At 37.9% G+C, this 26,137-nt stretch overlaps 1 protein-coding gene across 1 annotated transcript in view; it reads right to left on the bottom strand.

The window, feature by feature from the left end:
• KITLG (KIT ligand) overlaps window positions 1-26,137 on the bottom strand; it is a gene marked incomplete at its 5' end in the record, with an annotated part of 57,265 nt that overhangs the window by 15,454 nt on the left and 15,674 nt on the right. Inside the window, 3 exon segments of the mRNA NM_001319799.1 lie at window positions 5,891-5,974; window positions 6,712-6,871; window positions 9,752-9,922. Of these exon segments, the coding sequence (NP_001306728.1) occupies window positions 5,891-5,974; window positions 6,712-6,871; window positions 9,752-9,922 (415 nt within the window).

Raw genomic sequence — 26,137 nt, 5'->3', positions numbered from 1 at the left:
TGCTGCTGCTGCTGCTAAGTCACTTCAGTCGTGTCTGACTCTGTGCGACCCCATAGACGGCAGCTCACCAGGCTCCCCCATCCCTGGGATTCTCCAGGCAAGAACACTGGAGTGGGTTGCCGTTTCCTTCTCCTGTGCATGAAAGTGAAAAGTAAAAGTGAAGTTGCTCAGTCGTGTCTGACTCTAGCGACCCCATGGACTGCAGCCTACCAGGCTCCTCCATCCATGGGATTTTCTAGGCAAAAGTACTGGAGTGGGGTGCCATTGCCGTCTCCAAAAACACACTTTAGCTTGGTACAAAGAATATTACCATTACTTTGAAAGCACAACTCCCTTTGGATAACTTTTACACTTTTACCTTATCCCATGATTCTCCCTTATAAGATACAGTTAGGGAACTTACACCTCTGGGCTGCTGCATCATATGCCATGGTCCTCTGACCAGCATGGCAACATTTGGGGTCTTTTTCCTGAAAACAGCATGGTTTTTTCAAATTTCCCTGACTCCCTACTCCCCAGGGCATCTTACTTTCCTTATGCTACAACTAAAGGCATTTACATACTTCTGTTAAATATAGCATAAATAACATAAAATATGAATATTTTTATTTGTGTCTGCTTCTCATATGAGACTGTACACTCATAACAGCTAGTCCTATCCATGGGTATCTAAAGTGCCAATTTCATGAGTGAGAACACCTGGCCAAAAGCTGCTGATCATGCAAGATCCCCCCCTTTTTTTTTAACCAAAAAAAGAAGAAAGGGAGAAAAAGGGAAACAAAAACAAGTCAGGTCATTCATATTGCCATTTAAAAACTACCGATAGTCTCAAAGGTATAGGACCAAACAGGTGTTTTATATTCAGTTGTCTTGTAAGTAGCAAAGATTTTGCTTTCAACCCTGATGATAGCAATTTAACCTTCCCAACATAAATAATTATCATACTAAACAAATTATACTAGGCAACTACTTTCAGACCTTGGCCGAAAGGCAACGCGAGAGTGTGATCCCTGGGAGAGGGAAAATGCAAGTGCTAAGACCCACAACTGTCCCGATTTGCTGGCTGGGTGACACCTTTTGACTGAGTAGTGTCGCTAGGATAGGAAATCAGGGAATGAAGCTGAGGGCTGCTGCCTTAGCTGGAGGCGGAGCTGTTTGTGAGGTTTGTAAGGCAGGGTTATTTTGCGGAGAGGAACTGTGTAGAAAAGAAGTGCTATATGTGTCTGGAGGAGACTCAATCATTGGTTGAATAATAGGCTGTACATGCACAGGGAGAAACTTCACAAAAGCTGGCAATAAACAGTGTCCAGGAAGCTGTGACTTAAACAAAGACCCTAGCAGTCAATTCAGAGACAAAGAAGTTCTGACAAGCAAGAATGGAGAGATTTTCTAGGCATTCAAGAAATAGCTCAGTGACCCCATGCCTTAGAAATAACACTACTCTCCCTCCACCCTCTAAGAAAGCCTTAAAAAAAAAAAAAAAAGAGCCTGGAAAGGAAGAGAAAACTGATCTGCTAGGAACTGAACCAACTGCCTATTAGAACAAAAACAGTCGCTGAAAGAATGCTACAAAATCCAGATATTTGACAACATAATACCTATACCAACAACATAATATCCAGCATATGATCAAAAATTACTAGCCATCTAAAGGAAGATGTGACCCACAATCAGGAAGAAAAAAAAATCAGTTAATAGAAACCATGCTGGGATGACCTACATATTGAAATTTGAAAACAAGAACTTTAGAGAAGCTATTGTAACTATATCCAAGAGCCAAAAAAGAAAATATTGTCATTATGAATATGCAGATGGAAAATCTCAGCAGAAAAATATAAAACATAAAAAGAATCAAATGAAAATTCTAGAACATAAAGTACAAATTTAGAAATGAAAAAAATGCACTGGATTCAAACCCATAGAATGGATAGCACCAAGAGTGAACCCTATGTAAACTGTGGACTTTGGGTGATACGAGGTGTCCATGAAGATTCCTCCATTGTACAAATGTACCTCTCTAGAGGGGCATGTTGATGAGAGGCTATGCGTGTGTGGCAGGGAGTATGTGAAAAATCTCTATTCCCCTCAATTTTGCTGTAAACCTTAAACTGCTCTAAAAATAAAGTCTTAATAAAAAAAATTAATGGAAAAAGGAAAACTTACTGGAAGAAAAATTTAGCAGATGACAGAAAAGTCAGGGAACTTGAAAATAGGTTAAAATTATTCATCTTGAAGATTAAAGAGAGGTTGGAAAAAAATGAACAAAACGTCCATGATCTGTGAGACTGATTTTATCAATAATATATGTGGATTATGTGTGTGATTGTATGTATGTGTGATTCTTAAACTTACATATCCAAGAAGCTTAAACCACTCCTAAGCGCATCTTATTTGAACTCCTAAAACAGAAGTAAATTTTGAAAGGCAGAGGGGGAAAATGACTCAGTACATATAAGGAAAAACATCATATAAATGCTGGCTGCCTTTTTGTCAGAAACAATAGAAGCAGGAAGACAATGGAGTGACATCTTTAAAGGACTCAAGGAAAAAAAATTATGTTAACCCAGAATTCCGTTTCTAGTAAAAAGCACCTGCAATACTGAAGACAAAGTCATTTTTCTATTAAAAGAAAAAGAATTTGTTGGCAACAGATCTGCACTGCACGAAATGCTAAAGGAAGCTCTTCAGCCAGAAAGGAATTAACGCTAGACAGAAACTTGGATTTATAAGAGGAAATGAGGAGTAACAAGAAATAATAAATATGTGGGTAAATGTAAAAGAATTTTTTTCCTTCTCTTTAAAAGATGGTTTTAAGCAATAATTTTAAGACTGTATTGTGAGGTTTATAACCTGCATAAAGATATATGTCAACAGCACAAAAGAGTTTATAGGCAAGTGGAACAATCCTGTTGCAAGGTTCTTACATTGTTTCTGAAGTGCTACAAGATTAAATAGAATGTTACAAGTTAAGATGTATATGGCAATTCCTAAAGCAACCACAAAATGATGTCAAGAGGTGCTGTTGAAAAGACAACAGAAGTAATTAAAATAGAGCACTAAAAGTCAATCAAATCAATGAACACAAAAGAGGGCTGGAAAGGAGGAAAAGGGGATCAGTAAGCATGTGGTGCCAATCACAAAATGGTAGACCCACATCTAACCACACCAATAACTGTATTAAATACAAAATGGGTGAAACAGCCTAATTAATGAAAATAAGGGACTAGATAAAATAGCAGGGCCCAACTGCATCCTATCAGAGAGATACTTTCAAAATAAAGACAAGAAGAAAAACAATATATATGCAAACAGTAAATATAAGAAAGGCTGGCTCTACCAATGTCAAACAAAATATGCTTCAAGACAAGAGCTCTAGCAGAGTTAATAAGGAATATTTCAGTAAGATGTAAAAGTCAATCAGAAAAGATATAACAATAATAAATATGTAAGTACTTAATAATAGAGCTGCTAAGTAGGTGAAGCAAAAATCATAGAACCAAAACAAGAAATGACCAAATCCACAATCAAAAGGAAAGATTTTTAATGCTCCCCTCTCAGTAAACAATTAAAAATTTGACAAAAAGTGTAATAAGGACAGAAGATCTGAACTTTATCAACCACTTGTATCAAATTTCAGAATGCTACACCTGAAACTTTAATATTCACAAAATGTCTCAATAAATCTCACAAGACTACACTGTATGTTCTCTGACAATAATGGAGTTAATTTAGAAACCATTAATAAGATTAAAAGATGCTTACTCCTTGGAAGAAAAGCTATGACCAACCTAGATAGCATATTCAAAAGCAGAGACATTACTTTGCCAACAAAGGTCCGTCTAGTCAAGGCTATGGTTTTTCCTGTGGTCATGTATGGATGTGAGAGTTGGACTGTGAAGAAAGCTGAGCTCCATAGAATTGATGCTTTTGAACTGTGGTGTTGGAGAAGACTCTTGAGAGTCCCTTGGACTGCAAGGAGATTCAACCAGTCCATTCTAAAGGAGATTAGCCCTGGGTGTTCTTTGGAAGGAATGATGCTGAAGCTGAAACTCCAGTACTTTGGCCACCTCATGCGAAGAGATGACTCATTGGAAAAGACTCTGATGATGGGAGAGATTGGGGGCAGGAGGAAAAGGGGACGACAGAGGATGAGATGGCTGGATGGCATCACTGATTCAATGGACACGAGTTTGAGTGAACTCCGGGAGTTGTTGATGGACAGGGAGGCCTGGCATGCTGCGTATTCAGGGGATCGCAAAGAGTCGGACACAACTGAGCAACTGAACTGAAAGGAACGAATAACATATCTAGAAAAATCACATATTTTTAGACAACAACCCACTTTTATATTCCCATGAACAAAAGAAGAAATTATAAGGAAAATTATTTTTAAAGAAATGATAATGGAAACACAATATATCAAAATATGTGGAATTCAGCTAAAGCTGCTTATAAGGACATTTATACCTTTAAGTGCTTATTTTAGAAAAGAAGAATGGTTTAGAGTCAATGATCTAATTTTTCTACCTTGAGAACTTAGAAAAAGTTGAACAAATTAAACCCAAGGCAGATGTAGGGAAATTATGAAAGGTTAGATTATAAATCAATGAAATACTAACAGAATTTTAAAAGTCAAAAACTTCTTCTTTGAAAAGATTAATAAAATTCTTAGTAAGAAAGACCTTAACATAAATAGTGTCTTCAAATTTTTCAAATCCAATGGGTATTTAGAATTTTAGATATTAGAATATTTCTGTCCTATAAATATTATATATTATATAATATCCTCAATGAGGTATGAGTAGCACCCTATAGTCAAACACATTAATATTTCTTAGTGAAAGGCATACCCACTTTTAGAGGGTAAAGATTACAAATAGCCTCATCACAATTCAGGTCAGGTGTTGGTGGCAAAACATCCAAAACAGATTGATTTTACAGGTTTTCCTTTTAAATTCTGAATTGCAGCATTGCTGTTGTGGATTTGTATTAAATTGATTACTCTTTTTTACAGATAGGTCTTTGATGCTCTTGAACATATAAGAGTGTCCCATTATTAACTTATAAGAGACGATCTTCTCAGCTAAAATCACAGGATGAATTTTTTCCTCCTACAGCATCCATGAGACTAGAGGGTCAGAATATTTAGTAAATCCAATGACCCTTATAGTGACCTTTGCCTAGGTCGGTAAGTTTAGTCTGTCAGTTGTGGCCGACTCTTGAGACCCCATGGACTATATAGCTCTCCAGGCTCCTCTGTCCATGGTTGTGGCCGACTTTTGCGACCCCATGGACTATATAGCTCTCCAGGCTCCTCTGTCCATGGGATTACATTTGAAAGAAAAAAGGACATTAGACTTCCAGGAAACTGGATTCTTCTTCACGAACAAGGATAGAAATTTCAGAGAAAGAAGCATATTGTCCCCCAACATATGATTTTATAGTAAAATAAAAAAAAATCAAATTTCCAAACATACAGTAGTAAATAGTGTTATATACAACAAAACAGAAGACATCCTTGGAATTTTACACAGCCAGCACCTCTATTTTCCATTTTAAAATTCCATTTTTTTGTCAGGCAAATTCCATGCAAAATATATTTCAAGTCAACAATGAAAAAAGCTTAAATCATCTAAAAGTAATTTCATGCCTTATTGAAAACTATCTTAGCAGAAAATGTATTACCCCAATTAAACATTATCTCCAGCTTTAGGGAAATCCAATTGTGCACACCTAATCATTTAATTCTCAGGAAAATCATAACAGGAAGAATAGTAAGAGAACAGAATTAATAGTAATGATTGTAGAAATTTCCTTTAAAGCTCATGCAATACTCCTAACAGAAGCTAATTGGAGCCATGCATGCATTAAATCAGATGTATGTACTTACTATTACTGCTACTGCTGTCATTCCTAAGGGAGCTGGCTGCAACAGGGGGTAACATAAATGGTTTTGTGACACTGACTCTGGAATCTAAATAGAAAGCAATAATGTGTCAGTGTTGCATGGCGATTTACATAAATTAAAGAGTCCTCAAAAGGTGAAGTGCAATATTAGAGTACTTTCCAGGCCTGCTTCCCAAATCTGGATCATTCAGATCCTATTTATTTTATACTGGGTCCGGCTTTTCTATTTTTATTAAGAAACTCACCAAAGTCACCTTATAGAACAAAGATTCACTGCCTACACACGCTAATAAATGTAAATAATGCAAATGGTTGGCAATTGGTCACTTTTCAAAATAAGTAGTGAAATTAAAATTTCGTATCATAGGGATGGTAGCGGGGAGGAAGTCTCAGGACAGGGTAAGTGGTGAAGATGAGAATTCATGACTCAGAATTAGACCCCTAAGGAAAAGATTTGAGAAGGGGACATTAAGAAGACTAGAAGTGAAGAAGAATATAATTGTATATTACTAGTAAATATCAGGTGAAAATGAGTGACTATCTCATATATCATTTACTCATGTGCAATTCTGTACTTTGAAGATGGTTAAGTGTTGTTTGGGCTTGAACACCAACAAATATATAACTGTTTTTTTGTTTTTTTGTTTTTTCATGCCACTGATATTTGCTTTTATATTAGACATACACACACACATGTCTGTTTCTAGCTACATATATATTTGAGTCAGAGGTAGATTCTTACATACACATATAAGATTCAGTCTTGCTTTTTACATTTATATTAGGAATGCTTGTATGTCTTACCTTTTTCAGGACTTGATGTTGAAGAAATCACACATTCACTCATTTTAGAAGCCAGTATCTCCAAGTCCTTGAAGGCATCGATGGATTTATTAAAAATTCCAAAGAATTTCTCAGGAGTAAACTGCCTGGGTTCTGGGCTCTTAGATGATTTTTTTACATTCTAGAAGAAGGAGGAAAAAAAAAACACAAGATTAGGTTTTTCAAATAGTCTGCAGATTTAACTAATGTCAAAGTAATAGACCACAAATATGTCCTTGACAGACTCAAGTGAAACCGACACTTTTAGACAATTTTTTTTTTAAGTAACATTGTTAATATTTTAGGAACATATCTATTGAGTTAAATTTAAATTAGATTTTTAAAGTCTTTTTTTGCCTCTCCACAGGGCATGCAGACTCTAGTTTCCCAACCAGGGATCAAACCTGCATCCCCTGCAGTGGAAGCCCAGAGTCTTAAACCACTGGACCACCAAGGAAGTCTCTAGACAACTGTTTTAAAACTCATAATTCAAACTGGCACTATAGGACAAATGATTCTATGCAGTTCAGTCTGGGGCTCAGTTCTGGATAAAAGGAAGAGGGTGGTGGCGAGGGCCAATAAGGTGAAAGCAACGTCAAAACAATGAAATAATCCTAATAACAAACTATAGACTGTTCTCTTTAAAGATGTTCATTACAATCATTACTTCTCATTAAAAATATACACAACTCATGCTCCAAATATGCACTAATTAAAAAGTCTAATGATGATAAATACTGGCAAGGATCTGCAGCAGAGGGGGTCTCTTATATACCAGTGGAATGACATAAATTGGCCCTTTGATATTAGTAAGGTTGGACACGCTGCCATCCTGTGACCCAGAAATTCCACTCCTAGCTAACTACTTTAAGGAAACGCTTGCAAGATGTACCAGGAGGCATATTAAGCAAGTTCTTGCCAGCAGTGTTTATAAATTCTTACACCAATCAACAGGAGAGTGGTTTAATAAATTAGTGGTATATTGAATCAATGAAATGTTTATGAACAGTAAAAAAAAAAAAAAATCAACTACGGCTTTAATAATCAATGTGGATATCTTATAAACAACGTGGAATGAAAGAAGCAAGTCTCAAAAGCATAAAAAGAGTATGATTTTCTATAAAATCCCCAAACAAGTCAAAGCTATATTTTAGGAATTCATAAATATATGAAAAGTGAAAGTTTCTCAGTCTGTCTTTGTGACCCCATGGACTATACAGTCCATGGACTTCTCCAGGACAGAATACTGGAGTGGGTAGCCTTTCCCTTCTCCAGGGGATCTTCTCAAACATGGTTATCTACAAATAAAAGCAGGTAATAATAATTAGAGTTAATACCTATGTACCACTTACTATGTACTACTCTAAGTGTTTTATATATGTTAACCTCTGAAACAACTGAGAGATACCACCTGGTATGAATCTCTTGGGTTCTAGCCAAAGTGCCATGGTTAGTAAATGTACACCTTTTGGTATCTGGAATGCTCTTCTAGATAAACTGCCATTTCTTGACCAATTAATTCATCTTTCAGGACCTAGGGCATATCTTATTTCCTTCATGACACCTTGTCTGGTATACTCTACTTTCTGTGACCTCTCCTTATCATTGCCATTAGTACATCATTCATACTGATATGATAAAAAGGGATGCTAACTCTAAGATGTCATTGATTATACGATACATTCTGATTGGGAAATTAGAAAGTAAAACAGTAGAAAAGATGAATTATGCTGCTGCTGCTAGGTCACTTCAGTCATGTCCGACTCTGTGCGACCCCATGGACGGCAGCCCACCAGGCTCCCCTGTCCCTGGGATTCTCCAGGCAAGAACACTGGAGTGGGATGCCATTTCCTTCTCCAATGCAGGAAAGTGAAAAGTGAAAGTGAAGTCGCTCAGTCCTGATTAGGTTACTGGCGTTATGAGAATTTCAAGATTGGAGAGCACAAATGGGATGGAGGTTGGGTCTTAGAGAGTGACTAGAGTTTGAATGGAGACAGAGTATTCGACTGTTACTATGGTGGCTCCGACGGTAAAGCGTCTGCCTGCAATGCGGGAGACCCGGGTTCGATTCCTAGGTCGGGAAGATCCCTGAAGAAGGAAATGGCAATCCACTCCAGCACTCTTGCCTGGAAAATCCCATGGACGGAGGAGCCTGATAGGCTACAGTCCATGGGGTCGCAAAGAGTCGGACACGACTGAGCGACTTCACTTTCACTTTCATACAGCATCACGGTTAAAGCCTTAGGTTTGAATTTCAAGAAGGCCTGTAGGCTAAACCTTGTCTTGTGAACTCTATGTTAAAACAGGTGTCCCAAGAGGTCATTTATTATATAGACACAGTGTTATAAAACTTAAAAAAACTGTTAACATTTTACTTTGCCAAATTTGAATGATAAAAATTCATTCATAATGATGAATAAAAATTTATCATTAATCATTTAATATCGACTCCTCTTATTGTCCTCATTTTATGTGTAAAGGAGGTGAGCAAAACTATTTTTGAACAAAGCCAGGATTTGACCTCCAGCATCTCATCCTTAATCTCTAGTGGGTACATTGCTTCTTTAATATGCTTCGAACCCAAAGCATTGCCATACCCATACTCTGAAGTGACAACTAATCATCAAATGACCCAAAGACATTAAAATGCGCTTCTTTGTTGTGATATTATTACTATAGATAAGAGGTCATTATAGGCAATTTTCCATTTAAAGGTAAATGAACATTGGTAACCTCATAGGAAGGCTATGAGAACTTTATCCATGAGATAAAGTCAGGGTTGTTTTTATAAGTGTATTGTGAATACATTTATTTTTATATTAAGTGACAACATTTGTCTTAATATACATTTCAGTTGTGATATAACTACAAACATTTATTTTTTTGTGCTCATCTTCAAAAATTTTTTTAATTACAAATTTATAAATTAAAAATCTCACAAACACGTCCCCAACCCTGCCACCACTTATCAGCCATAGGTTACAGAGACGAGTAATAAAAAGCAGTCCCAATACAAAGTTACCTCAAATGAGTGTTCTTCCATGCACTCCACAAGGTCATCAACTATTTTCACAAGTTTGTCTATGATAGAATAATTACTCAAGCCTTCAGAAATATTTGAAAACTTGTCCAGAAGATCAGTCAAGCTGACTGACAGTTGTTCCACCATCTCGCTTATCCAACAATGACTAGGCTGTAAGAAATTAAAAGAAAAGAAGACAAAGCACCTGTTTTAAGTACAGTCACTGATTACTGGACAAAGGTTTCCTTATATCAGAACAGGTTTGTTCTTAGGGTTTTCTTAAGTCATATCTAACAGCTGTTTCAAAATTTCCAAATGCATAAAGATCAGAAGAAATTGTTGATGGTAAAGATTTTGCCCTTCCATGGAGATAAAATTAAGACAGAGCCCTTGACGAGGTTCAGATACTGCAAAATTTAATTCTATGGAAGCATATTTATTTCTTACTTACTGTATTCTGAAATGAATTTAACCCAGAGAAATTTTTTTAAAAAGTTATAGTGGGAAAGGTTCCTATGTTCTTCAAGGAACTTCCAGTCTTTTGGGGAACTAGAATATGAATCAGTGGATCAATAATGGCTTATTTTTCTCAAGATCTTGATAGGTTTCAAAGCTTCTTCATAGCTGAGTTTCTGTGGGTGTTAAAAAAAAAAAAAAAACAGCCCTGGTCTGGGAGAGAAGCACTTTTGCTTTAGTGGCAGGACCAGCTACATAATTTGTGGGGCTAATAGCAAAATGGAAATGTATTTACTGCTCAAAACGTGTTCAAAAAATGATGAAGAGTTTCACGATGGTAACAGCAGAGCATGACACCAAGTGTGGAGCCCCAGTCTTGAAGCCAGCCCTGTCCACTGGTTAGAAGCGCAAGCCTTGGTATCAAGCAAAACTGGGTTCAATTCTGGCTGAGAGAATCCCCACAAGCTACATAAATTCTCTGAACCTCATTTTGCCCCTCTACAGAAAGGGAAAATGGAAGTAAGGTAGTTTTGAGGAGATGAGGTACATAATTTGAATGTAAGTTTCATGAGGGTAGGATTTTTTATAAAATTGTGTTCCCTGTGGTGTTCCTGAGACCTAGAATAGTGTCTGGCATATGGGTGTTGCTCAGAAACTAATTGCTTAACTGATATAGAAGTGGAAAAAAAAAAAAAAGTGAGAGAAAATACTACATAACAAGGGTCCCAACATTTTCTGGAAAGGGCTAGATGGCAAATATTTTAAAGCTTTGTATGCCAAGAGGCAAAAATCAAGAATATTGTGTAGGTCCAGTTATACAAGAGAAAATGAATTTCTACCCATTCTTATTACCGTTTAAAAAGTAATGATTATAATTAGATATAATTTATTTTGCATAATTAATCATTTAGCTTCTTTTGTAACACAGGTTTAGCAATAAGAAGAATGGAATTCTTTATTTTGGGTCAACATTTTTGTTCACTTAGGGTTAAAAGCATTCTCTATTATCAAGTAGACTAAATGTTCATCTGTAAAAAGACAAATTCAGCTGGCTGTCCATGTAATATCAGCAACATACTGGATCTGGTCTATAGAGTGTAGTTTGCCAACCCCTCTTATACATTTGCAGATAAATAAAGGTTTAGATTATTAGGGAAAACTTCTTAGTATATTAGAATGAATTATACCATTTTTAGAAATGAATGTGACACCACTTAAAATACTTGGAAATTTACATACTTTGTATATTACAATATTCTTTTTTCTCTTATAGAGAACTTTGAAGTCTAGGTTCTGATTTATATTTTTAACTGTTAAAATGTTATAATGAAAAAAAAAAAGATAGAAAAGGTAAAATGGTCTTGGCTTATTAAGATCTCACATAATTTTAAATTATTTCTATTGTAATAAAAACACATAATCAGAGAGGGTAACTGATGCCATGTAAAATGAGTAAAGCCCACTATACTTTATTTTTCTACTTACCAGCAGAATATCTGTGTGGGTGAAAGTCAGGTAATTCGTGTTTTCTAAATTATACAAGAGAGCCATTTTATATTTATTTCATAGAACAATTTTAATTAATATGACCCAGCCAAAGGGGAAACTGGTTTCTCTACAGATAGGTACGTTGCAATTTCTGGAAGCATTAAATGCCATTCAAAACTTTTAGGGAGTGTTGGCTCTGACTTCAGATAAGTAGAATAAACAAACTCCTAGTGGGAATTAGTTCAATTTGGCCATTTCATTTGACTCACCAACCAAGTTCTCAAAGACTAAGTGTTTCCAAAATATGCTGAGAATGAACTCCTTGTTTTATAAAATCAGTGCTTATCTTAAGCACATGCAAGTTCATATTTGCATCATTAACAAGTCTCTTTACAAGCTGTCAGTCTTTTTTTGGAGGCTGATTGCTCTCCCAAGTTTCCCTCCACTTAGACAGCAATAATTCCCTTTTAGATAGTCATCCCTATCAGCAAGGGGCAGATTTCCTAGGATATGGGAAACAGCACATTCTGTAAATACTACTTTAGTAGTATTTATATGGTAGAACAGCCTTCACCAATTAGTTCATCCCACTGAAATTGTGCAAATTTTTCCATGGCAAGTACAGCTCATGTATTAATCTTTTCAAACTCTGTCCTTGCTCCACTTTATGAATAAGCTCGCCTGTCCTTTTCTCTGATCCTCTGACGTGTAGGAACCAAAATCAAATTCCCCTATTCTGAATTAAGGTACTGTGGTCTTTGCCTTAAATGAACAGGTTGTTTTTTCTTTTTGTTTGTTTGTTGCTTTTTTGTGGTTAAAGCAGAAAGGAGCTTGTTTATATGTTTCTTAGTTTTAAACTGGGAACTCTGAGGTGCTTATGTCACTTCTGTTTATCTCTATCTTCAACTGAACTCTATGTTTACATTCCTCATTCAAGTTCTTATTTAGCTATGACTACTCGCCCCACGGCCACCCACCCTTGTTTTCACATACCTAATCAACAGTCCAAGCAATCAACTTTTCCCAGAAACATTTTCAACCCTAAACCTGTAATTTCTTACTGTTAAATCATGGAAATCCCATAACTGAATCCTAGCCCAATATCTGCCCCTTTAAGGTTATGAAAAATTCATTGATATTTGACATAAACATTGAGACTACACTACTGAAAATTATATCTCTAAACACCTTTAACTGTATTTCATTCATTATACATTCTTGCATAATTTTCTTGGTAAGACTATATAATCAATTCAAAGTTATTTCTTTTCACTAATCTGTTTAAACAGCTCTATTTTAGCTTTTAAAGTTTATTGAATTTAGGAGAGATAAAACTGAGGTAAACAATATTAACTATCAGCCAGTTTTAACTTGTCTGCCTACAAGAAAGGAAACCAGCCTTGACTAGAACATCAAGCAGTTTCGCATTTTCTTTTTAATTAAATCTAGTCAATGATTTGTAGACAGCAAAACACAGTGACCTAAATATTTCATTTGTGAGATGATATGAAGTCTGTTTTTCAACCTTACAAGATTATTATGATTAGGAAATAGATAATTAAAAGTGTGCAATTCACAAGTTTAAATGTTTCCTTTACCTTAATAAACAGGCATTACTGTCACTCATCTTTCAGAGACCATTTTAAACAGTTTTATATTGCACAGCTATTAACTCACAATATATATTAGAAGAACGTAAGATATAAATAACGTTCTGTATTTCACTAGAAGAATGTGAAAGATCAGTAAAGTTGATAGAGTCAGGACATCAAAGAGGTGATGTAAAGAGTATGTTTCAAATTCCTGAAGTACATATAATGTAATGTTTTATTCACCCATATACACAGAAAGAAATATAGTTTTTTGCTTTGAAAGGGAAAACTTGTCTGGATTTTCTTAACTTCATACTCTTAATTTCTTACCTTCTTTTTTGGTAGCCTCTGTCTTACATTTTCTGGATCAATTATAACAGCTCTACTTAGGATTATTGGAGCAACAAATGCTTCCTATTCATGTTTGTGTGTGTATATATAAATGATATATAACATGTATCATTCTAGAATGCTAACTGAATCGATGACATTGAATCAATGTCCTTGACCTGCTCGCATGCCACCACCACAGAAGATTTGGGTAAAAACTATGAACTTCCTAAGGATTTTAAAGTACCACAAGCACCAAATTAATAAGACTAAAAAAAGAAAAAATATGATTGAAAGCATTCTAAACATAATTAAGAATATGATCACTTCCAAAAACCAACAATGAAAACTCACACATTCACACAAATATAAAATAGATACGTGAATGTCACAGGATGTGTGATATAATATCTCTGCAGACCCAGAACTGGTCAATTTGAGACCGTGACTGAAACAAAAACATCCGAGAGACTTGGTAAATCTGGCCTGCCTTCTTCTCTCCATCCCCTGCTTCATTTAAGAAACTGTTCTGGTTTATTAGCTGAAAACATTTGACACAGGATTCTGCATCAGTCTTAGATAAAGAGTCTCCAAGAGCAGTCCAGAAGCCTTTTGGAACTAGAATCTGAAAGTGGACAAAACGCACACTAATGTTTCTTCACGGAGGTACTTGGCACCACTTTTCCATTTAGTAACTGTTCTTTGAGAGATATGTGTCTGCTTCGTCAGGAAGCCTCACGGAGGTATGTGCACTGTGAGGGAATTCTCCACAAAGGAGCTGGGGTACAACACCCATTAGAGATTCTGAGGGAGCAAAGCCCTGGCTCATAAACTATGAGGCTTCTGAGGAATATTCACAATGAGCCTTCCACCCCATCTTCTAATCCAACTAATCTAATTACCAGCATTACCGCCCAATTTGATTGTTTCTGTTTTGTTTTCTTTAATGTGTGTCAACCTTCAATCTTGCCAGAATTAGAAGTATGAATGCCCACAGGCACAAAGCAATCCTTTCTTTCGTCTTGTGCTTCCAGCATTTACCTCCTGGCTGGTCAGTCAAAAAGAATCTAGCACAAAAAAAAAAAAAAAAAAAAAAGAATCTAGCACTATGCCACTAGAATCACAATGGTTTAGATCTGGAAGAAATGCTCAAAGGCCATCTGGTCCAGTCCCACCAATTTCATAAATGGGAAAATCAAGGAAGGTCTCAAGCAGTGAATTGGTTCACCAAGGTTACACAACAAATTTAAAACAAATATTAGAAACCAAGACTCCCAAGCACTTGCCTAGTTCTTTCATCAGTAAATCCAGTCAAAACACATACAGCTGCAGCACTTTCCTCTGCTGGGTTCTCTGTGACTGTGTGGTCCAACTTCTGGACGAGACACACTGGTCCTTAAACTCGATTAAGAGATTACTTAGGCATAAGAAATGGCTCTGTCTCATTTCAATGAATCCAGAACTATATTATAGGAACCAGATTTCTTCCAGTAACTGTTGCAACCAAATAGCAAATGCTAATTGCTTTCAGCAGGCTTCCCTGGTGGCTCAGCCAGTAAAGAATCCACCAGCAATGCAGAAGACCAAGGTTGGATCCTTGGGTCAGGAAGATCCCCTGGAGAAAGGAATAGCAACCCACTTTAGTATTCTTGCCTGGGAAATCCCATGGGCAAAGGAGCCTGGGTGGGCTACAGTCCATGGGATCACAAGAGTTGGACACAACTTAGCGACTAAACCATCACCACCAATTGACTTTAATGGACTCTCCTTACTCCTTCTGGTTTTTTCTCTTAGGACCAGAAAGCAGACACTCCTTGCCAATGGGCAGGCAGCTTTAAAACATTCCTACAAAAACACTTCGTAAAATATTGTGTGCTCAAGTTACTGCTGTAGAGTCTCCAAAATCTTAACTCCTTTTTTGAGCTGGGTTTTGTCATGATTTATTTTAGTCCTCTCTCTAAACAATTAATTTGGGTCTTCAGCGTTCACTGCAGACATCTAACTGCATTTTCTCACTTTAATTAAAGCGAGTAGAAACCTCAATCTGATTAAGATGGTAATCAGTCCAAACACTATAAACACATGTTGTTTCCCCAGGCAGGCCTATAAATGGCCTCTGAGCCAGATACAAAATAGCACCAGGAAGAAAGGTCAACATGGGAGATGAGGGCGGCCCTGATGAACTAGAGGCTGTCTAGTCCTAACTCTGTTAACGTGATTTTAGGCAAGTCACTTAATCTATTCAGAGCATCACTTTCTCTGTCTCTAAAATATCTCTGTCTAATCTGTGTGAGCCAATAGAGGGACCATTAGCCACCTTCAGCTACTCATCACTCAAAATGTGGCCAGTATGACTGAGGAACTAAAATATTAATGTTGCTTAACTAATTCAACATGTTGAAAGTTAGAAAATCATTACGTGATTTGGTGACTGGAACACTTTTAAGAATCTTTGGAAAAGCTTAGGTATGTGAATCTTTGTTTTCAATTGTCAATTTTATAAAAATCTAAATGAGTAAATATTTCTGATGAAAATTTAATGTTTGAACTGGAGTGTACTGTAGATATGAAATACACAGTGGATTCTGAATAAATATTAAAAATTAAAATGATAATTTTATATGGTTTACAAGGTACAGTGATAACATTTTGAATATATTAGACTAATAAACTTTATTATAATTTTTCATGTTCTTTTTATTTTAATGCAGCTACTGGACAATTTAACATTACATATGTGGCTTCTGGGCTTCCCAGGTGGCTCCGTGGTAAAGAATCTGCCTGCCAAGATCTCAGCTGACACGGGTTTGATCCTTGGGTCAGGAAGATCCCTTAGAGGAGGAAATGGCAATCCACTCCAGTATTCAAGTTTGGAAAATTCCATGGACAAAGGAGCCTGGTGGGCAACAATCCATGGGGTCGCAAGAGTCAGACACGACTGAGCAACTTAACAACATGTGGCTTCTATGCTATTTTTTTCAGGTAGTAATGGGTCTAGATGTTCTGAAAGTATCTTAATGTAATCACTTACTTATTAAGATGGGCCCTGTAGTTTGAGTATACAAAAGAGCCACCTAAAAAATAGTATTTAATGTTAACATTTTATTCATTTACCTAACATTTTATACTTATTCCTTTGAAATAAATATTATATGAGAGCTAGAAGTAGACAAGTGCAGTGTCTACCTGACTGCCTTCCATTTCTATAGGAAGCATTTCAAATCATAGGGGTGGATCCTCAGGATCCACAATTACGAACAGTGGCCTTGCCCAGCAGCCACAGCTGACTGGACAGTAACGGCATCCTGAGACAAATGGGTCAATCGGAAAGTCCCTCCCCCAAAAAGGTAGTAGTGATAAGAACTGATAACTAGTCTCTGAGCAGGGTGGGGCTCTGGGGCTGCTATTACGCCATCAGGTGACTGAAAACACAAAAAAAATTCTGCACAGGTGAAACAGAATGAGGCAGAGATGCAGAGAAGGGGAAAGGAAAACCTGAGTCCCTTCATGAGGCCTGGCTGCATCCCTCCCCTTGACTTGAAATGCTATTCTTCAGTATCCTTATAGTAATGGGACTTTTTTTTTTTTTTTTTGGTGAAGCTTGAGTTCATTACTGTTAGCAAGAACCAAAGGAATCTAAACAAATAAGGGAGGCTCCCTCAAGATTTGTAAATCAGGCATTTTGGGGCCCAGCAGTTAAATGTTTACTGGTAAGTAGCTTTTGAGTAGCTACTACCTGCTCAAATGGTAAGGAAATACAACAGGGTAAAAGGGTTGATCCCTAATCTTTAGATAAATATAGTAAAAAGAGAAAATATAACATGAAAATAATTGTGAGGACATAGAACAATTATTGCATGTATACTATATCTTGGGTTTTTCACATCTTAATCACTTCTCACAACAATACTATGAGACAGATCCATAACACATACAAGTTTAAATAGCTGTGTAAGCAATATATGATTAACTACCCCAAATGATTAGTTTTGAGACAAATTTTATAGAAATTCAGAGATAACAAAGTAACAGATAAGGCCCACAGAACAGATACCACATCAGTATTGCTCATCACCCTGTCCCACACAAGCACCCAGCAGAAGCATAGATTAGGGGTGGTGTCAGTTTTTACTGGCCAGTGATGCAGGGAAGAGAGCATGGTCTGGGACAGTAGGAAATTGTCTTATGAGAAATAGGGATCTTAAGCTGACCTTGGAGGAGATGACCACTAAGATGCATTCAGTCCCAGGATGCCGCATAATCCTGTGGATAGAATTTGGATGAGTGGGTGGGAGAGGAAAGAATATTCCTAGCAAAGGGAAGCTAAACCATGCAGTCTTGGAATTGAGAATAGAAGAGAATGGCAACCCACTCCATGGAGAATTCCATGGACAGAGGAGCCTGGCGGGCTAATAGGGTTACAAACAGTCGGACAAGACTGAGTGACTAACACTTTCACTTCAAGGTAATTCTAGGAGGGTGGGACTCACCTGACTGGGTGATGAGTTTGTGTTGCAAAATAATGGGCATTAAGATGAGGTGGTTGGTGTGGGGCAAGAAGGTTATTATGGAAGCTTATGAACATCAGACTCAGGAATCTGGCTTTCAACCTTCAATCACTGAGAACAATGAGAAAGTTCTTGATTAAGGAAATGACTCAATTAAAAGTAGTAGATAACAGAAGGCTCATGGAAATCCTGATTCGTCAAAATAGCATATTACTCTTAGACCTAAACCTTTTTACGAAATGCATACATATCTAAAAGAAGATGAGTAAAACACTGAGGTGCAAATACTGTGTGATAAGTTGCAGTCATTCACCGCATCATCATAATCTTACAGATTCTATTCAGTTGGTACCTCAGGGAAATTACAAGTGATTACATGTGAGAGAACTTCCCTTCTTCCTTCCATCTTCACTTTCAGCACATAAGTGCCTATCATACATTGAGTACAAAAGAAGCAGGGCAAATGCTAACAGAGTTTTGCCAAGAAGACACACTGGTCATAGCCAACACCCTCTTCCAATAATACAAGAGATGACTCTACACGTGGACATCACCAGATGATCGATGGATATGTTCTTTGCAGCTGAAGGTGGAGCAGCTCCATACAGTCAGCAAAAATAAGGCCTAGAGCTGACTATGGCTCAGATCATGAGCTCCTTATTGTAAAATATAGACTTAAATTGAAGAAAGTAGGGAAAACCACTAGGTCATTCAGAAATGATCTAAACCAATCCCTTATCATTTACAGAGGAAGTGACAGATTCATGGGATTAGATCTGATAGACAGAGTGCCTGAAGAACTATGGATGGAGGTTCCTAACAAGGTACAGGAGATGGTGACCAAAACCATCCCCAAGAAAAAGAAATGCAAGAAGGCAAAATGACTGTCTAAGGAAGCCTTACAAATAGCTGAGAAAAGAAGTGAAAGGCAAAGGAGAAAGGGAAAGACATGCCCAACTGAATGCAGAGTTCCAGAGAATAGTGAGGACATACAAGAAAGCCTTCTTATGTTGAACAATGCAAAGAAATAGAGGAAAACAACAGAACGGGGAAAACTAGAAATCTCTTCAAGAAAGTTGAAGATATCAAGGGAATATTCATGCAAAGATGGGCAAAATAAAGGACAGAAATTTTAAGGACCTAAAAGAAGCAGAGAGATTAAGAAGAGGTGACAAGAATACACAGAAGAATTGTACAAAAAAGATCTTAATGAACCCGATAACTATGATGGTGTGGTCACTCACCTAGAGCCAGACATCCTGAAGTGCAAAGTCAAGTGGGCCTTATGAAGCATTACTATGAACAAAGCTACTGGAGGTGATGGAATTGTAGCTGAGCTATTTCAAATCCTAAAAGATGCTGCTGCAAATTTGGAAAATTCAGCAGTGGCCACAGGGCTGAAAAAGGTCAATTTTCATCCTAATCCCAAACAAGGGCAATGCCAAAGAATGTTCAAACTACGATACAATTGTGCTCATTTCACATGCTAGCAAGAGTATGCTTAAAATCCTCCAAGCTAAGCTTCAGCAGTATATGAACTAAGAACTTCCAGGTGTACAAGCTGGATTTAGAAAAGGTACAGGGGCCAGATACTAAATTGCCAACATCTGCTTGGAACATAGAAAAAGCAAGGGAATTCCAAAAAAACATCTGATTCATTGACTGTGCTAAAGCCTTTGACTCTGTAGATCACAAAAAACTGGAAAAATTCTTCAAGAGATGGGAATACCAGACCACCTTACCTGCCTCCTGAGAAACCTGAATGCAGGTCAAGAAGAAACAGTTAGAACCAGACATGCAACAACAGACTGGTTCAAAATTGGGAAAGAAGTATGTTAACACTGTGTAATGTCACCCTGCTTATTTAACTTATATGCAGATGTGAAATGCAGGCCAGGATGACTCAAAAGCTGGAATCCAGATTGCTGGGAGAAATATTAACAACCTCAGATATGCAGTCTAATGGTGGAAAGCTAAGAGGAACTAAAGAGCCTCTGATGAAGGTGAAAGGGTGAGTGAAAATACTGACTTAAAACTCAACATTCAAAATACTAAGATCATGATATCTGGTTCTATCAGTTCAGTTCAGTTCAGTCGCTCAGTCGTGTCTGACTCTTTGCGACCCCATGAATCGCAGCACGCCAGGCCGCCCTGTCCATCACCAACTCCCAGAGTTCACTCAGACTCACGTCCATCGAGTCAATGATGCCATCCAGCCATCTCATCCTCTGTCATCTCCTTCTCCTCCTGCCCCCAATCCCTCCCAGCATCAGGGTCTTTTCCAATGAGTCAACTCTTCGCATCAGGTAGCCAAAGTATTGGAGTTTCAGCTTTAGCATCAGTCCTTCCAATGAACACCCAGGAACTGATCTCCTTAAGAATGGACTGGTTGGATCTCCATGCAGTCCAAGGGACTCTCAAGAGTCTTCTCCAACACCACAGTTCAAAAGCATCAATTCTTCAGTGCTCAGCTTTCTTCACAGTCCAACTCTCACATCCATACATGACCATAGGAAAAACCATAGCCTTGACTAGACGGACCTCTGTTGGCAAAGTAATGTCTCTGCTTTTGAATATGCTATCTAGTTTGGTCATGACTTTCCTTCCAAGGAGTAAGCGTCTTTTATTTTCATGGCTGCAGTCACCATCTGCAGAGATTTTGGAGCCCCCCAAAAATAAAGTCTGACACTGTTTCCACTGTTTCCCCATCTATTTCCCATGAAGTGATGGGACCAGATGCCATGATCTTGGTTTTCTGAATGTTGAGCTTTAAGCCAACTTTTTCACTCCCCTCTTTCACTTTCATCAAGAGGCTTTTGAGTTCCTCTTCACTTTCTGCCATAAGGGTGATGTCATCTGCATATCTGAGGTTATTGATATTTCTCCTGGCAATCTTGATTCCAGCTTGTACTTCTTCCAGCCCAGTGTTTCTCATGATGTACTCTGCATATGAGTTAAATAAGCAGGGTGACAATATACAGCTTTGACATACTCCTTTTCCTATTTGGAACCAGTCTGTTGTTCCATGTCCAGTTCTAACTGTTGCTTCCTGACCTGCATACAGGTTTCTCAAGAGGTAGGTCAGGTGGTCTGGTATTCCCATCTCTTTCAGAATTTTCCACAGTTTCTTGTGATCCACACAGTCAAAGGCTTTGGCACAGTCAATAAAGCAGAAATAGATGTTTTTCTGGAACTCTATTGCTTTTTCCATGATCCAGTGGATGTTGGCAATTTGATCTCTGGTTCCTCTGCCTTTTCTAAAACCAGCTTGAATATCTGAAGTTCACGGTTCACATATTGCTGAAGCCTGGCTTGAAGAATTTTGAGCATTACTTTACTAGTGTGTGAGATGAGTGCAATTGTGCGGTAGTTTGAGCATTCTTTGGCATTGCCTTTCTTTGGGATTGGAATGAAAACTGACCTTTTCCAGTCCTGTGGCCACTGCTGAGTTTTCCAAATGTGCTAGCATATTGAGTGCAGCACTTTTGCAGCATCATCTTCCAGGATTTGAAATAGCTCAACTGGAATTCCATCACCTCCACTAGCTTTGTTTGTAGTGATGCTCTGTAAGGCCCACTTGACTTCACATTCCAGGATGTCTGGCACTAGGTGAGTGATCACACCATCATGATTATCTGGGTCGTGAAGCTCTTTTTTGTGCAGTTCTTCTGTGTATTCTTGCCACCTCTTCTTAATATCTTCTGCTTCTGTTAGGTCCATACCATTTCTGTCCTTTATCAAGCCCATCTTTGCATGAAATGTTCCCTTGGTATCTCTAATTTTCTGGTCCCATCACTTCATGGCAAATAGATGGGGAAAAAGTGGAAACAGTGGCAGATTTTGTTTTCTTGGGTGCCCAAATCACTGCAGATGGTGACTGCAGCCACAAAATTAAAAGGCGCTTGCTCCTTGGAAGAAAAGTTATGACAAACCTAGATTGCATATGAAAAAGCAGAGATATCACTTTGCAAACAAAGTTCTGTAGAGTCAAAGCTATGGTTTTTCCAGTGGTCATGTAAGGATGTGAGAGTTGAACCATAAACAAGGTTGAGCACTGAAGAATTGATGCTTTCAAACTGTGGTACTGGAGAAGATTCTTGAGAGTCCCATGGGTAGCAAGGAGATCAAACCAGTCAACTCTAAAGGAAATCAACTCTGAATATTCATTGGAAAGACTGATGCTGAAGCTCCAAAACTTTGGCCACGTGATGTTAAAAGCCCAGTCATAAGGAAAGACCCTGATGCTGGAAAGGATTGAGGGCAGGAGAAGGGGACGACAGAGGATTAGATGGTTGGATAGCATCACTGACTCAAAGGACATGAGTTTGAGCAAACTCCAGGAGATAGTGATGGACAGGGAAGCCTGGAGTGCTGAATTTCATGCAGTTGCAGAGTCAGACACGATTGAGCAACTGAACAATGGTTATACATTGGACAGTAAGGATGGACAAGCAAAATTACAGAACTCCTGCCCTCAGGAAGTTTATAGGTAAATAGATTACAACTAAATAATTGCACAAATAAACAAAAGCACTACCATTCTGAGGAGTACTATTAAAAGTTTCTAATATGAGGGTATGGCTTCCTCAAGGAGAGTAAAGGCTTCCTTAAAGAAGTGAAATTGGGAATGAACTTGTCAGACAAACAACAAATCCTAGAGAGGGTGCAGAGCGAAGGAAACTCTCCTATGCTGTTGGTGGGAATGTAAATTGGTGCAGCCTCTATAGAAAAAAGTATGGAGGTTCCTCAGAAAACTGAAAATCGAGCTACCATATGATCTTTAGCAATCCCACTCCTGGGCATATACCTGGGCAAAACTACAATTCAAAAAGATACATGCACCCCTATGTTCATAGCAGCACTATTTACAATAGCCAAAACAGGGAAACAACCTAAATCTCCATCAACTAAGCTGCTAAGTCACTTCAGTCGTGTCCGACTCTGTGCGACCCCATAGATGGCAGCCCACCAGGCTCCTCTGTCCCTGGGATTCTCCAGGCAAGAACACTGGAGTGGGTTGCCATTTCCTTCTCCAATGCATGAAAGTGAAAAGTGAAAGTGAAGTCGCTCAGTCGTGTCCAACTCTTAGTGACTCCATGGACTGCAGCCTACCAGGCTCCTCCGTCCATGGGATTTTCCAGGCAAGAGTGCTGGAGTGGGGTGCCATTGCCTTCTCCAATCTCCATCAACAAAGGAATGGATAAAAAAGATGTGGTACATAAACACAACAGAAAACCACTAAGTCATAAAAAAGAACAAAATAATGCCATTTGCAGCTACCTGGATAAAACTTCACACCAAGTGAAGTAAGTCAGAAAGAGAAAGGCAAATATCATGACATCACTTGTATGTGGAATCTAAAATATGGCACAAATGAACCTATCCACGAAACAGAAACAGACTCACATGCATAGTGATCAGACTTGTGGTTGCCAGGAAACGGGGAAGGAATGTGGGGTTGGTAGATGCAAATTATTACATTTAGAATGGATAAACAATAAGGTCCTATTGTATAGCACAGAGAACTATAGCCAATATTCTCGATTAGCCATAATGGAAAAAATATTAAAGAATGTATGTATATGTAAAACTGAGTCATTTTGCTGTATAGCAGAGACTGACACAACATTTATAAATCAACTACTGTTGTTCAGTCACTAAGTCATGTTCTACCCTTTGTGACCCCATGGACTGCAGCACACCAGGCTTCCCTGTCCTCTATCTCCTGGAAACAATCAACTATACTTCAATTTAAACATTTTTTTTTTTTTTTTTAAGAAAAATCATAGAAGAAAAAAAAAAAAAGAAAATGAAAGAGGAGTTATCCCAAGAAAAGGACTGACCAGCACACTGGGTTCAGAGAAAGACTTGCAGGAAAGGAACAGGGGCATCAAGGAACATGTGAGGCTGCAGGACTGAAGAAGAATCTGGAAAGGTGCCAGATCACCAGAGTCTTGGAGGCCATGTTTAAGGAGCTTCTTTTCCTAAGAGCAACCATTCAAAGTATATGAAGAGGAGGGATAAAATGACCAGGTGTATTTGTTTTGAAGAACCACTGTCTTTTAAAGAAGAGTTGAAATATCAAGTAATAAATCCTTGACTGGTGAGGGAGACGTGAGAAGACCCAGAGGGGGCAGACCAGCAAAAAAAGGTACAAATAGTTGAGAAGGTGAAATCGTCCAGAAGTGAGGAAGGGTGCTGCAAAGGGGAGATGGCTGGGATCCATGTTTTTAGGATAACATTATGTATTGCCAATGACTTCTTTGTTTAACCTTGACTTTAAAAAAAATAAAAACTGACATGACAGTAAAGACTGGTTCATGTAAAAATCAATCTACAAGAGAAACTTTGATGAAGGAATGTACATGGTCTTCAAGTATCTTCCCAAAGATCCCAGCTTAGTTGTTAATGAGTAAATACACAGGAATAGTGGGACACCTGAACCAGGGAATTAAAACAAGCAGCACTATGGGGAGAAGATGGACACTGTGCCTCTGGGTGTGATAACTAGAGGACACATCACTCCTTAATGTAGCATCACATCTTGGGATGCGTATTCTGACAAGATGGTTGGAAGGCATCACTGACTCATGGATTTGAGCAAGCTCCGGGAGATGGCGAAAAACAGGGAGGCCTGGCGTGTTGCAGTCCATGGAGTTGCAAAGAGTCAGACAGGACTGACTGACTGAACAACAACAGGCTGAAATCAAAGTGACCACAGATTACATGGTGTTTCTTCTAGAGGCTCTACAGAAGAATCTCCTTCCCTGTCTTTTCTAGCTTTCAGGGATCTCCCACATTCCTTGGCTTGTGGCCCCTTCATCTTCAAAGCCAGGGGTGTAACACCTTCTCTCTGGTTCCTAAAGTCCCTCTCATAAGGATTTATGTGATTAGATTGGGTCCACCTGGATATTCCCAGGATACCCTTCCCATCCTCAGATCCTTAATTAAATCTGCAAAGACTCTTTGCCATGGAAGCTAATATAGTCACAGCATGAGACATCTTTGGGGGACCATTATTCTGCCGATCATAGATAGTATCAAAATGCAAATCATGATGCTAGATCAGATCTTGTACCCGAAGAAAAACATGCCAGAAAAATTTGGTAACATTGAAATACAGCCAACAGATTGAAGTATTTTAGTTACTGCTAAATTTATTCAAGTGGACAACTGTGGTTATGTAAGAGAAAATACTTAGGAAACACACACTTAAGTATTTAGAGGTAAACAGTCATTTTGTATACAACTTACTCAAGGGGTTTAGATATATGCATACAGAAAGCAAGAATTTATAAAGCAAATGAAGCAAAATGTTAAAAACAATTGAATCTTATTAAAAGGTATATGGGTGAATATTCTTATAACCTGTAAATTCTAAAGTATTTTCAACTAAAAAGTTAGATTAAAAAGTGTTAAGTATGTAATTTAACTAAAAGCAGATTAACTTTATTATGCCAATACCACAAGCAACTCATAGTTCATATCATTTTAGAGAGGTCAGAATGACTGCAGATTCAGCAACTCAATTTCTGTTCTTACTACAACGTGACTAGTAAGTGAAAAGGATCAGAAACATTTAGGATTTTTAGGCTAAGAATTTAAAGGATTCCTAAGTCTGACAATATTATAGTTTCAAAGAGTTTAAACTAAAATTGGTAATTATCGTTAGATTTAAATACCAACCAGTGGATCATACCCAGCTATTTGTGAGAGACAATCTGCTGGGTAATTTTCTAAAAAGGCACTTAGAAAAGTAACCTCCCCTTTTCAGGAGTATCTAGTTGATTTTTAAAACCAAACCAAAAAAAAAAAAAAAAAAGTATTCTATTCTAGAGCTTTCTTCTGCCCAGGGCCTCCAGCATAGTTTTATTGGTTTGGCCCCAGAGACTATTTCTGGTACCCATTCTGGCTCCCACTCCACCCTGTATTGTTTAAAGACAAAAGATAAGGCAAATAAGCCTGAGCCTCTCCACTGGGAAACTCCTCTGGTCCTGGAAGAAACTAACATT

This window comes from Bubalus bubalis, chromosome 4 (genome assembly GCF_019923935.1).
Source record: "Bubalus bubalis isolate 160015118507 breed Murrah chromosome 4, NDDB_SH_1, whole genome shotgun sequence".
In the NCBI taxonomy this organism is placed as follows: domain Eukaryota; kingdom Metazoa; phylum Chordata; class Mammalia; order Artiodactyla; family Bovidae; genus Bubalus; species Bubalus bubalis.
Note: the sequence above shows the minus strand (reverse complement) of the source record. Positions and strands in the feature narration are given on the sequence as shown.